The sequence below is a fragment of the Semicossyphus pulcher genome, unplaced genomic scaffold, assembly GCF_022749685.1.
Source record: "Semicossyphus pulcher isolate SPU_LCO1_2020_fin unplaced genomic scaffold, fSemPul1.0.p SCAF_4, whole genome shotgun sequence".
Taxonomy (NCBI): Eukaryota; Metazoa; Chordata; class Actinopteri; order Labriformes; family Labridae; genus Semicossyphus; species Semicossyphus pulcher.
In genome coordinates this window covers 6,430,433-6,445,670 of record NW_027211715.1, presented here as the reverse complement: position 1 = coordinate 6,445,670, position 15,238 = coordinate 6,430,433, and the positions used below count along the sequence as shown (strand labels likewise).

Here is a 15,238-nt window from a genome sequence, read left to right as displayed (position 1 = left end):
TTGTTTGTGTGTGAGGGACCAAATAATTCAATAATTCTTAACCGACAATTTCTGGAAGTGATTTTTTCATGCTTTTGCTTATTTTGTCCCGACTGATTATTTCTTAGTTTTCTGTAGAGGTCTTACATTAGGTTCATAAGTGACTTTAAACATTTCAAAATTTATTTGACATTGTTATTTGCTTTCTTTCTGACAAGATGTATAGAACATTTTGCTTTGTAAGTGACCACTCACAGTATAACTGTTGCCCACAGGCCAGTAAAACCTTTACTTTGAGGGTCTGTAAAATCCATCTCCTCACATCAGTTTATCCAGCTGTTGGTAACCCATCACCTCCATGGTCAAGTGAGGACTTGTGTGGAGGAGGCAGATATCCAGCTGCCTGTTCCCCTGCCTCCAGCCTTGGCTCCAGAAGGTCACTCTGGCTCTGGTTGAGATTAGGTGGCCCTGCTGCAGGCTCAATCTGTGAGCGGAGGTTTCTACATTTGATAAGATAAGATCCCCTAAAGGACACTCGGACAGTCTGCCCACTCCCTCTCTGTCCTTGATTGCGTTTCCACCTGTGTTGTGGGCACAGATCGGCCCGAGCAGCCTCCTCATAAGTGCTTTGCCTTGAACACGACTGTCCTGAAGGGCACACAGTGCGTCACATCGTGATCTCATCGACACGATCTGTCCCAAATCTGTCATGACAGCAGGAGGTGATAATCCAGTGGAATAAAGGAATTACAACTTGAAAGGGCATCTTTAAATGTTTAACATCGTTGCTCATATTTGGCCAAGCATGTTTCCCCCTAAAAGGCTGTGAAAAAGGACCATGATACTCTTTGTTCTTTATCTTTGATCATTGCTCGTCGAAAGCATGAAACCCATTCCCAGTTAATGAAGTTGAGATCTAATAAAGATGATCAGTGGGAGGCATCTTGATAAAAACAAACTCTTTATTTACCAAGGAAGCCCTACCCAATCTCTTCTGTTAATTATTTATAACTCAAATTCAGTAGAATTGTTTCTTTAACAGGCATGACACATGGCTCTAAAGAACAAAGTAGATCCCAGCTCTATGGTGAAATAAATAAACTTCTCAAACCACTCTTGCAGCTTAGTTTGTTTCTCTATCCATCCATATGCTTATTTTGTGCAAATAACTTATATTTCTGCTGATCTGTATCTATGTATACATGTCTATTAAAAGATATGCTGCTCACTTACAGATAAAGATTTTTTAACTATTAGGCTTAAAGTTAAAACCTCAACAATTTTCAGTTAAAAACTGTCCTTTCTTTTGACACGAGTTAACACAATGTTGAAAAAGTTGATTGCCTTCTGCCCTTGCATTTACAATTCTTTAATATTAGAAAGTGGGCGTAGACATTCATGGAAAAAAAACATCTCAAGCGCCATCCATAACCCATCAGTGATCCGTCCGCCAGAGAGAGTAGGCGGAGTGGAGTAATGTTTCTGGTCTCGGTGGAGTTGTGAGTAAACGGTTACTATGGCCAAAAGGAGAATAAAATAATCAATGACTAAAGATGATGACATTGTAAAAACATTTGCAAATCCTTATAAAAGGAAACTGACGCAACGTTCAGAAGAAGACAAATGTTTCAAAACTGTCAGGCGCTGTTTGGATCTCTGTAAGGTTCAAAAACACGCATGCAATTACCACTTATAACCACAGGGGCCGCCAAATAGCACTAAAACTTGTGATTTTTTTGCAAAGCTGCTGTCAAGAACCATGAACAATATCTTCAAAATTAAGAGGTAACAGCACTCATAGTAATAGCACTTCAAACAAACTACAGAGTTGTGATTTTTTAATCCATATAATGAACTGAAAGGCGTGGGTTGATATTTCATGAGGAAGTGGTGTCTGGCCCACAGAACAGACAGTATTTGGATGTTTTGAGTGATGGCTTGCAGGACAAGAGATGCCTGTGGCTGTTTTGGCTGTGCTGGACCGGCTGTCTGGGCTGAGGCACTGCTGGAGAACATGATGTGCCCCAGTAACGCTTTACTAAGTGTTTGCAAAACTCAGCCTTTTACCAGGTATGGGAATACACATGGTCTGTATGGACTAATAGGCACAAAGGGGATCACATGGTCAATTTCAGACAGTTTTACACACACACCGGCAGACACACATCCTGCAGCTGCGCTGTGTGAGGCCTGTTTCACATCTCTTTCACATCCATGTGTGAAAGTCGCTGCTTGCAGTTTGTCCATATTTTCAGTAAAGACGTGAGAGCAATGAATCGTTTCCTGCCTGCCCCGGTGAACCCATTCTGTATGGGTATTAACTAAGGGGTATGAACTGTTAGCCACAGAAAGAAATGCACAGCTGGGCCTGACTCAGAATACACACTTTGGCCCCTGGCCAATTTCCACACCAAAGCTGAGTTATTAAGTGCAACAGAACACCTCAGTAGTGACTGTGCAGAGTGCGTCGTCTGGAATACCCTCACATTTACAGGTCATGCAGTCAGCGTAGAATAACACACCAGAGGAAGAAAATATGCTAATCATCCATTCCAGTAGCCTAAAGCTAGAATTAGCCACAATAATATTTTGGATAGTCTTCTGGTGATGTACAAGCCATGTGTTCAAATCTGCTGTAGTGAAAGTAAAGCAGTTTAAAGCAAACAATGCATACTTAAAATGTCTCTGATCCTGAAGCACCCACAATATAAGTATAGTATTTCATACTGCGTACATTTAATAAAGGTGAAGCTGATTTAAGATGACTGGAAACTAAAACTGTATGGCTTTTATCAACATTAGATATTTAAATTAAAGAGGGTTTACATATACAAGGACTTTGTCTTGGTGTTTTGTTGCATTACAATAATTACACAGATATAGAATGAAAAAATATAAAGTAAGTAAACGGAAGAACTCCTGCTGTTGAAGAAGTTAAGGAAAATAAAATATACAATGAAAATATGAAGGAATGCTCTATAAAACATGTCCAAGTTTACTGTATGTTATTGTACAGTTACTGTCCATAATGTCTGCTCGAGAGCCTGAGTATGTCCTTAAAGTTGTGACACTGAAACATGGCAATACAAAAACAAACCATGTTTTAAATAGATCGTTTCAAACAGCACCTTCACATCATCATTTGTATATTTAATGATGGGTTCAGTCTCGGGCAAGAGGCCAGACGAGACAAACTCTCAGACTGACTTTCTCTATTTGGCAAGAGAGTAAATTGCAGTGTAAGACACCAGTAATCCCCAATCTTAGAGAAATACCAGTTCTTACACAATGTGGCTTTAATTTTTTATAGTTGAAAAAGACAAATCTGTCCCAGAGAGCATTATAATCCTTTCAAAGATTTCCTGGAAAGAGACGCTCAGTTTATTCTGAAAATACTGTCAGCCATGCTAGCAGGATGGCGTGATTGGTCTGCCAGTCGGTCGGTTGGTCCACCAATACAAAAATATCTCAAAAGCTACCGGGCGAATTGCCATGAAATTTGTTCACACATGGTCCTCGATCCTGAAATGAAGCCTGCCCCAGAAAACGCCCACCTAGCATTAGCCACACATATTATCTCTGCTGAGCTCATTGTGATTTGAGACTTAAATATTTTTATGATGCTCTGGACTCTTACTTTAAGTTCTTCGAGACAGTGGGCTGCTTGTGTCATAGGGTACTAACTCTACTTTTCATAACATGACCAGTATTATAGCTGGCTCGTGTGATCAATATATTTTTTTACTTCTAAAATGTTATTCACATTTGTCTGAAACAAAGAATGATGATTTCATCAGCTCGAGTGGTCATGATCAAAGTAACAGAAGCCCCTCTTCTCTATTATCCCCCTTCGGGCCTCTAAAGGAAAGAGAAGCCGAGGCTGAGAGGTTGTATCCTGGAATAAGACTTATGAAGGGACTGTTCTTGGCGGACAACTCGCAGTAAAGCCTCTTGTGCCAGGTCGGGGTGATGTGTGTCAAATAATGGGACAGTAATTTTCACGTTTTCACAGAATTAGACCAAATTGAATAAAAAGGATCTAATCTTTTAGAGCAAGAGAAAAAATGAGAGTTAAAGTCGGAGTGAGCTGAGCTGCAGACCAGACCTGCTGCTGAAATTTCATCCACGTTTTAAACCCTTTGGGACTCTTCGGCAAAATATAATTTGTCAGTTGACTACTGACCTGAAGGTGTTGGTGTTTTGCCACTTACGCTCTACCAAAACAATGACCTCATCTTGAAGTGCTTTTTTCTGTTCCCCTCACTCTGGTTCAGCAGTGTAGGTATCAAGTTTAAACAGTTTTCCATATGTTCCTTCTGTCAGACGCTGAAGTGGCCTTTTGCACCTTGCTTACAAGCCACCACCACGTGTGCATGGATGTAAAGCTTGGCACTGTCGTGGACACCTAGTTTCCCAAGTGACAGCTCAAATGTAGAGCATAAAAGCAACAGGCCTGTCTGGGCATACAGTCGGGCGATATGGTGGAAAATAAACAAAAGGGCCTGGTGGTATCTGGAATCGGCCATCTTTCTGTAATCAGCTCACCAAAAGCAAACATCAAACAGAGCCACTTGCTCGGGATCAGGGTGAGGCAGAGCAGCTGATTGTTTTATCAGCTGGAATTCGCAGATATCTTCTGTGAGTGAGTATAGCTGGAGGAGCTCACCAGGCACAGAGAGCACAGCAGTAGATATGACTTAAGCTTACACACAAGACAAGCTGCACATTCAAAGCCAGCAATGTTTTTATTTTAACCCCCTTTTTTGTCTTTTGTTTGGCTGTATACTGTTATCAGATATCTAGGGCTGTATATGAAGCTTTGACTGGTTTTTTTTCAGTTCAGCTGAAAGTTCAGGAAAATCTGTTTAGAGCACCAGATATTTGTTAATAAAGTATGAAAATTTGGCGCCAGCCTATTGATAATTGTATTTTTGTCCCACCTCTATTTCTTAATATTTCAAGAAAATCACTGGTGTATCATTTACCAGATGAAGGATTTCAGCTGGTGGGCTAATGTTTAATTTAAAACCTTAAGGCCTATGTACATAAAAGAAGACTGTGGGGGAAACAATGATTTTTAACATGAAATTGCATATTACCCCCTTTGTTGTGGAGATGAGGAGACTTCTGCAGATTATTTGGCTGTTTGCAAACAAGGGTCAGACTCAGTTTGAGAAGTTAACAGCCTACCACAATGTTGCTCTAACATTGCTGTCTGTACAATGACACATTTCAAAAAGTGCAGATATTTAAACGACAAAGTGCAAGTCACAGCACAGAGTGTATTCTTGGTCTTTCCATGACCCCGTTCCCTCGCCTCGATGCTGCGTTATTTACCTCAGCATGTCCTGCCATTCTGCCGTATCACTTAGATTGTTATCCAGAGGTCCCGTCTCACTTTGACGTCTTTTCAGGCTGTTCAGGCTTCTCGCAGTTTGGCGTTGAGTGCAGACTGATTTCCATCAGAGTTCGGGGGGTGGGGTGGGGTGGGGGGGCTCCAGGTAACATCAGTCAGTAACAACAGTCAACAGGTTTTTCGTTCGCCTCCCCTCCATCACTTAGCTCCTTCGCCACGGCTCCCCTTCTCTCCCTCTGTACACCCTCAGTGATCCAGAAAGAACCAAGATCCAGACAGACAAGACACACATCAGATAACACAGAATGATTGGTCCCAGACTGCGAGCCTTTCTCCTCTTGGAGCCAAAACTTTAAAGTTCTTAGTCAAACTACTTTGTTTTCTACTTTTGCAATCTTTCAGGTTCCAGAGTTTGTTATGATCTTGGGTATCAGTCTATCAAACTGAAGCCGAACCAATATGGGATTTTTGAGACCAATTCCAATGAGGAAAATGTGACCAATATGGTTATGGCAACTGATGTAGTGTTTGTTTTTTGTTGTTGTTGGAATGAAAATTGACATTTTCGATGTGGCTTGTGCACTGTATTTTGCACGAATATGAACTAATTACGTTATGAAATAAGATGTAACAAGACTATACATTGTCAACTAATACAAAGGAAAACGACTGTCATCTCAGCTTTGATTTCCCTCTACATGTGCTGCCGATGGTAGGGTTGGGTAAGATTACTTTTAAAAGTAACTTGTTACATTACAAGATTACTGCCATTAAAAAGTAACTCGTTATGTTACTGCCTTACCTACTGAGAAAGGTTCTGATAACTTTTGCTTTACCAAAAATTAAACCCCCTTTGTGACTCGCTTATATTGTCAGGACGGCATTTAACCTACTGCACGTCTACCTTTGAATGTATTGACTCTACCGTCATTGCATAGCCTCGTTTACAGCCAATAATCTGTAACTCTGCAGCCTAATAACAGGAATGCCGGAAACAATATAACCTTTACAGCTCTTTATGATGCTATCAATCTGACAGCAGACTGGGCAGAAGCATACAGTATTAGGCACAGCTGTTTCAATGAAAACAATACAACACAGGCTCTGAGTCCCACCAGTGTTGCGGAACTGTGTTCAGCTTGCAGATGCTTCTTCAAATTTGAAGTAGAACTCTAAATTTCGAAAGAATAGGAATATTTCCACTAAATAAACGAAGCAGTCCTCTCTGCCATCTCGCTAGTTGAATTAGCAAGCTACACATGCGCACCGACACAGTTGTGTTTACCTTCCGCCGGTACACAGCTACCTGCCAAGAACTAAACAGAAACAGTGCTTTCGGGATGAAAATGAAAAGTAACTAAATAATGGATTACTTGAATTGCAGAACTAATAACAGATTACTTTGTAACGCAACATTGACATACTTTGACATTGTTTCTAAATCACCCCAGGCATAGTCTTACATCATATGTTCTGTAAAATAAATTATCATAATATCGGCCAGCAGATATATTGGTAAAACATTAAAACATGTCATCATTCAGTCATTGTTATAGGAAATGTTTGTTCATGTCAATTATTCAGTCGCTGATTATTATTTCCTGGGAGGGGGAATGTGCTCCAAGATTAGTTTTACTTTTTGCCTAATTAAAGGATGTTTGGGGTTTTCTCCGAATCAACTGGGATCACCAAGCACTTAATGAGCTCCGTCAATAAAGGAAACTGCAAGCACTGATACCGAGCTCTGACTGCAGCGTGTCAGTGTTTGTCTATGCAAGCGTCATGTTACAATGTTGATGCACTCTGTTTATGAAGCACACTTGAGACTTGATTTAGTTGGCTTGAAAGGTCATGAAATTGCAACCACATGCTCAAGTAAGGGCAAACAAATCAGCCTTTATAATTACAGTGTCACAGGCATCAGTAGGTTCTAAAACTAACCATGGAGCTTTGTTATGAAATAAAAGCTTGTGTATGATTCATCATTTGGGTTTCAGTTGGCGCTCCGTTTGTTGTTGTTGAAGCTGACTTCAGGCTGAAAGTTGAAGCTGTTTTGATTTTTTTTTTACGTTTCCATTGTTTACTCATGCCACCACCACTAATGGTATGCTCCGTGATGGGCCTGGCTTATCCTGCTACAGCTGTCGTCCCTTGTGTGGAGTGTAGTTTCAGTAACGCGATAGGTCTCCATCCATGGCTGCTGGCAAAAGCGCCCCATAACTGTAATGAACACTGGACTCACAAATCCCAGTGCCAGCGTCCTGATAATCAATCAGGTGTGGCCTCCTGATCCCAGAAGACCCTTTGCTCTTTGCAGGGTCCAACGCAGGAAGCAGCACCAGGGACAACTTAGCGCCACCTGATCCTTGTGAACACCATTAGAGGCACTTTGAAGCCTTCTGTTTCTGCACTTCTTCTCTTCACACCCTGGCTGTGTAACAAGGTCTGTTGCTATGTGGACCAGACCTTGTTGCGGTAACTGAGTGGGCAGGGATGCTCACCAGCTGCTGTTAAATCTTTATCATCACTTACATTGTGAAACCGAGCCCTGTGGTCGCAGCTAATGCAGCTTGGTTTACTGTTTACTTGCTGAACCTTGGATAGCAGACGATAATTACCGAAGTTTTCCCTTTTCACGATTAGCTCCTCTTGGCGCTTCCTCTCCTTAGCGTTCTGTTTATGTTTTTTTTTGGTTTGCAGGTGACTCACGTCTTCTGGAAATGTTTCTGTCTGGGTTTAATTTCCTCATCTTTTACAGCTCTCTCTCGCTCACTCTCATTCTTCTTCTGTCTGCCTCTTCCATCTCTCAAAGCCAGGGCCTCAAAGCCAGGCCAGGTATGATCATATCTTGGTTTTTGTTATCCTCAGAGGAGCCATGAACATGCTTTTTCCACCGTCTGGACTAAGTGGAACAAATATGCAAATAAAAAAAGAGAGAGGGAGCAGTAAGTCTCTGATCTGTTTGTTTGGATCATCATCCAGTTTTCCTCATAAATAACCATTCGGTAATTTCTTCCATTTTCTTGTCTCAGAGACTTCCTAATGATTTGTGCACATTCGTGGACCACATCTCTAAAGACTCAATGTGCTGCTCTCCTCCAGGGCTAGCATCTGTAGAGGACAGATAATGACGCTTTGATGCTCAGTGTTCACTCAGTCTTTGCTGTCGGTGTCTCTTGTTAAATGGCTTCATACCAGCATCACAGTGATAAGTCTTTGAACACAGAGTATCTGCCAGAAGATCAAAATCACAGTTAACTGACTAGAATACATCTCCTCTGAGGGAGACATGAGTCTGGCAGTGTGGGTTTGAGAGATGTAGAGCATTATTGTAAGAATTGGATTCAACTAAAATACTTTATTTGTGGTCTGTGCAGCACTGAACAAGAAACTGTAGGCTTGCTGTGGCTCAAAAGTCCTTCTTGACCTTGAAAACAGCAATTCAGCACGTTTACCTGGATTCATAATATTGTTCTCTCTTTACCAGACCTTAGTATTTTACACTAAGTAGCTGGTTAGGTAATCACTTCACATTCAACTTGGAGCACTAGCTCAGTTATCTCCTTAATTGTTTATATGAAAACTCACCAATGAAATGTCACAGATTTTAAGTACTTTTTGACAATTCTTCTGCAGCATAGTATTATAAAAAAGGTCTCAAAGTGTTACTGTTGTTTATGCCTATGTCATTCCCAACCAACGTTATGTAACTCAAAAAACAGTAACGTCACACAGTTTCTGCCCTTTTTATGTGGCAGGCAATGCACATAAGTCATCCTCAACAGCAGTTGTGATGTGGTGTTTGAATGATGGAAACAGTTGGTAAACAAATAGATACAAAAGAATGTTGACTCAAAACTGTACAGTCAAAGAGATTAATTCACGAAAGGATTGTGCGGCTTTTGCGCCCGCTAAACCTGTGGAAATGACTCCGCCTCATTCTCCAAGCTCATGCAGAGGGTTGAATGCACCCCAAAGTGCGCTGCAGAGCAAACAGTGTGTCTGTGCTCTGGTGCCATGTGCGTGTATATAAATGAGTCATTTTGCAGACATTCGGGGCAAATTTGGCCCCTTTGTATGCAAATGAGCCTTGTGGCAAAAACACCTAACATACAAAGGCTAGCGCGAACAGCACCACGCAGTGAGAGGGAATGTATTACCGCCTGCAGAGAGTGGGTGGTATCTGCAGCGCAGTATTATAAGGGCTGTCACGCTCTGAGTTTGCAGTGATCATGACGACAATTTTTGTGTGATCAAAAAATGTATTTATCTGTAAATACATTTTGTTAACAATATATTGTCATTATCAGGAGACCAATAAGTCCGGGGCTGTGCGAGGTCTAACACGGGCACACCTTGTCCACATGTGTGAAGCTATTACGCATGACGGGGATTATTATATAGATGAGCTGCTATTGCACGCTCGTTTCAAGGGGACATGTTTTTAGCTAGGCAGTCAATTTCGTCGTCATGTTGGTAAAGTTTGTTACATTTTAAAAATTGTATACATTCCTCCTGAAACGAACAAGCTGTTTTGCCGTTAAAAGGTCAGACCTTAGCCATGATTGGCTGAGGCCGCACTGCGCTGTCACTCCAAAGTTGTAGAAAACATGGCTGCTCTCGGATCGGTTATTCTGCCTTATATGTACGAGGCAGAATCGGCAGGAGGTAAGATAAGTTGAAATCTTGACTACAAGCTAGTGCAAGAAGGCAGCCTGAGGTGAATGACGGTGAATGATGATAGGTCGATTTCACTTTAATACAGACAGTTAAACTAGTAAACACCTGTCGTGTCTGGACTTAACTGTTAAAAGAGCTGCCCCCTCTCCCTGCTCATCCATCTGTGCATCCATCATGGAGTTGAGATCGGTCAACTATCTATCTATCATTTATTTTTTCCTGAATGGAAATAGTGCATAAAGCTGCTGTAAGGCAGCCCGCCTGGTTTTGGGCCAAAACCCTAATGTTTGTAACACCTGGCTCTGCCTCTGCCACCTAAATATATTTTTAATAATTTGTTATAGAGCAGATAGGAACTTTGTTCTGTTCTTTTATGGTAGTTTTCTGTTGATTCCTGAAATAAGGAGCATATGAGTGTATCAGGAACTAATTGTGCAAGGAAAATGGTTTAAATTAACGATGCAGATCATCATTTTCATAATGTACACACCATAACCACATCAAAACCAATTACTGGAGCTATTGTTCTCTACAGAATTTAATGGTCCTAACTCATTCAAACACTCCTAATATGAAACTGTCAACCCATATTTACGATCTTCATAATTACAAATAGTTTGTTCCATTTTTAGCTTCAATGGAAGCACAAAGGCTGTATTTATTGAGAAAAGGAGAAGGGCCAATATTTTTGCAAGCCGTGACTGATTAAGTTACTGCTGGGGTGGTTATATCACATAATGTGAATCCTTGTGAGTTGAATTAGTCATTAACAGACTTTTAGTGCTGACACACAGGATGGGGCTAATATGATTAGTCTGGGAATACAGAGGGGAGGAAGTTTAAAGAAGAGTGTTGAAGAGTATCACTTCTCATCAAAGCTGAAGAGAACAATTAAGAATGTTAAACAACTCTTGAGCAGGCGTAGGTGATATTTAAAATCAATGCTGAACTGTAGAAAGGTTAGTGGAAAGGCAGATTGTTGACTGAGATTTGCGTTCAGTGCATGCTCAGACCATGAACCAACGGACTAGATTTGGTCCAGACAGGTCTGGAAACAGAAAACAAGAAAATAACAACATAGGTCCCAAAACACCAAGTTTGTTTTCCCAATCTCGCAACCAGACTGTGTAAATCTATTTTAATGCCAGGCTGAGAACCAAAGGCATAGTTGCAAGCTGTAGAGATGGTAACAGAGAGCCGCCACTTACTATTTTTTCACTCTGCTAACAAAGACTCCACTGTGTGAAAGTTCAGATCCCTCTGAGGCTACATATCAGCGCTAAGCAAGTGCCTTTTAGGGAGAACAGCATGCCGTCTTTGTGAAATTATCAGCAAAGTGAGTACATAAACAACCACAGAGCCTGATAACAGAGAACAATCTACAACATTATAGCTTGGCAATTACACCAGCCAGGATAGTAGCTGTATTGCCTGATAATTTTGGTTATATTTCAATGAACATAAGACAATAAAAGCTTTGACATTTTCACAGTGTACCTGCATGTTCTCAGTTTCTGTCCTTATCCCTGCCTCAGTATACTGATACTTTTCAACCAGTGTGCTGTTCTTTTATGTGACTCCAATCTCTTTTTTTGTCTCCCCAGGTTGAGCTGCATCTGAAGCCCATCCAGTCTCTGCTGCACCACAAGAAGCCACTGGCCTTCGTGCTCAACTCCCCCCAGTCGCTGATCTGGAAGATCAAGACGGAGAACCTGGCCCTGGGCATTAAACATACCTTTCATGTGAGTCCAGCGTCACTAAAAGCCTTTAAATCCTGCTTCCTAAAACTGTGTATTCATTTCCTCACAGGCTGAGCCGTATTCCTATTTCAGTAGCCGTCTTATCTGAGCAAAATATATTAAATGATAAAAGTTTGCAGAGGAGGCCTTTGCACGCTCCACCCGAGGTTGTGAGGAGGATTTATACCTGTATACAAACACACAAGGTTTCGTCTGTGCTCTCTTCCTCAATTGGGCAAATGAACTATGAACATTATGATTGTAAATATTTGTAAAGGTGGTTTCAGGTTTTAGTACACATCTGAATAACATTCTTCAATTTGTAAACTGATTCAGTATAATTCAGATTTATCACCACTTTCCACAAACTCAAACCGGTATCACCCCCCCACATCATGTAATCATCTATTAGGATGTAATGTGCTCTGTCAGCTGTATTCCCAAACTATAACCACAGGGCCATATCCCCGCTGCCTCCCTCCCTCCTCTAAAAAGTCCTGTTGATAGCTTGGCAGCCGTTCAAATCAGACAGGGCGTATCCGCAAAAATCCCTAACAAGGGGGGAATGTTTGGGAGCAAACAGTAAACCACTAAAGCTCTGCTGAGAAAAAAGTTGATCTCTCACCTTCTCTTTTTTGCTGCAGTCCTAAATATGTTTGCTAATTTCTTTTTTAATAAATGATAATAAGTGTGAGATTTCAAATACAGCATCGGCATGAAACTTACTTGGACTTAGACTATGTACCTTTGCAGAACAGCAGGAACTATTGCCAGATGTGGTAGTTAAAGGACAATGACACATTGAATCTTCCTTCATTTCTCAAGATTCTCCTGAGTTAAGCACAAAGGTCCTCTTTGATTTTGATTAATGTAAATCTGAGATAAAGTAAAGAAAATTCCGCTGCAAATTCCTTCATTCTATTTACAAACATAATGTAATTCCTGTGTGCAAGTTTTTTGTTGTCTCTGTATCCTTCATCTTGCAATGCATGTAGACAGAAAGCTCCCAAGAAAGCTCAAATCAATCATAAGAGTGAAATCTCAACTCTGACAAGCTGTATCTAATCTTTAAACAGGCTCAACAGTTGTGTCGGGGCAGGCTATTAACATTAAATATTAGACAGCGGATGTAGCACAGAGCCTTGACATCATGTGTAACGATAATGTGAATTCAAGTAAAACACAGACTTTTCTTATCCCTACAATTTGCAGCTGGAAACACAGACCAAGGCAGGCTATTTATTTATCCCATTTGGTCCCCAGTGATACAACTCTAACTAAAATCTAATAATACTAATGTTACTTTAATGGCATCCCCATGTTGCTAAAATGTAAGTAGAATGTAGAACTTCCTCTATTTTAAGTTTGTGACATTACCTTGTATTAAAAAACTTGTGTTGCATGTGTTTCATGCTAAAGTTGTGCACCAGGGTACATGTGGGGGTCGAAGAGACAAGGATTTGATGAGGGATATGTCAGTGTAGTAGGAGCCAGGTCCCCTGGAGAGCCAGACATATTTAGTGAAGGTACCATGGGGCCTGGCTGGGAAACTTAATAAAACATGTAAAACTGGACTGCTCCAGCGCCCTTGTTTAAAGCCTGTGTATCACAAGAGAAAATCATCGCAAAATGAGCTCCACAAGCCTCAGCCGGGGCTTAACTATTCTATATTGCTATGGAGAGTTTTTTCTACGCCTTTATATGCTGAGAAGGCTTTTCTGGTTTTTTGGCTTCCCAGAAGTAATCATTTTCAATTGTATGTTAACACCACGGCATTCTGCAAGAATGCAGTATCAGGTACACAAATTATTTCCAGATGTGGTCAAGTGTTTTTGTTGCTTACTTTTCATGAGCAACATATCCTGCCGTGAAAGCCAATGTGACACGGAGAAGAATCGAGATTGATTGCAAAATCCTTGCATTATGCACTATACATACACACGCACATATGCATCATATAAAGAGCCTTGTGTTCCTATTTATATAGATATACTGTACTCTCTGTTTACTAGCCCCTTGTTAGTGTGAGGGCTTGTGTTAATATGCCTCTTCTACACCACATGAAACTTTTAGGGCTTATCTGATATATGACTTACATCAAGAGGATACATCAGTTAATCAACATCTCTGCATACAGTGTGATTACTTTACACTTAAAGTGAAGGAGTAGTTAAAGAGTTCAGATTTGAGATAATCTGTTCTTGAAAAAACCTTTTGCCTTTAAAGGATTAAAGAACTTTTGAATTCATGCAGAATTAAGAAGCCGACATGTGAGGTGAACAGGAATGCACCAAAATCATTTTATCAAATGCTTGTAGAAACATAGTTATCAGAGAAATACACAACATGAGCTTGAGGCCCAAGGGCCAGATACTCCTTTTAATTGTTTCCTGTCGTGTTGGAAATGTTCTCATGTCAGAAGAGACGGCTGCATTTTATGCAGATTGATGTGCATCTGACCTTCTTGTATTTTCTTTAGCTGTGATAATGTGTGGCCATCGGGATGGATGTCTCTGTAACGACCAGCAGGTCAGCATCACAGTAAACGCCTCCCCTTGTCAGTGGCGGCAGACAGAACGCAGCTGACAGCCATCATTAAGGCCTTCAGTGTAGACAGGGCTGTTGCTGTGTGTCATCGGGGATTTTTGCAGAGCAAGGAGTTTTCACTTCTTTTTAAACTCAAGGTTAAAAAAAATGCTGCACTGAATCTCATTTTTAAATGATAAGATAAATCTCTGTATTAAAGGAATGTGCATCTTTAGATTAAATGCATTAGCTGCAACCGCTGAAGCTACAAACACATTTTCTGACACAAACCGAGGTATTAGCTTTCTCTGTTGGCACTTCAGTGTGATACTTGTTTGGCACAGGAGTGAGGAGAGATAAATGGAATCTTAACAGTGAAGGAGGAGGCCTCGCAGTCAGACAAAGCTGAGCGAATGGCTTTGACTGACTGCAGCCCCCCCCCCCCCCCCCCCCTGAGTAAAGGTGTTAAGTATATTGTGTTTAAGTGACAGCACTGAGCCCTCTGGTAGTGCAAGCTGTTGGCATCTTATCCACCGGCCTGACTGCACATGGCTGTAACCCAAAGGAGTCCCAGAGGCTGCTCCTCTTCCCTGGTTCTCTCTCTTAAAATGCCACACAGCTCACATAGGTCTCTTCAACGTCCCTTCAATTCAAACAACATCAACTTAGTTCATTAATGATGAATTGTATGTGACAATTTCTGAAGGGTTGCCGTCCTGACCTACAGCTGCTACACTTTTACTCTCCTGCACGGCACTTACTTTTAAACTTTGGGACCTTGGTCTCAGATAGAGGTAGACGAAAGTGGGCCTCCCATATCCAGCCAGTGATCCTTGATTGATATTGCCATTAGACTTATATGTACTGGTTCTTTAAAGTAACCTCTTGCTTGGGTGACTTTTTATGGTTTAGCTTTTTTTTCCGAAGATTAGAACCGCCTAAAGGTGAGTTAAATATG

The 15,238-nt window shown here is 41.0% G+C and overlaps 1 protein-coding gene across 1 annotated transcript in view; it reads left to right on the top strand.

Annotated features, from left to right (window-relative positions):
• The window catches only part of tgfbr3 (transforming growth factor, beta receptor III), a 74,252-nt gene that overhangs the window by 23,532 nt on the left and 35,482 nt on the right, over window positions 1-15,238 (top strand). The window contains exon 3 of the mRNA XM_069680166.1: window positions 11,620-11,757. Within this exon, the coding sequence (XP_069536267.1) occupies window positions 11,620-11,757 (138 nt within the window). The remainder of the gene's footprint in view (window positions 1-11,619; window positions 11,758-15,238) is intronic.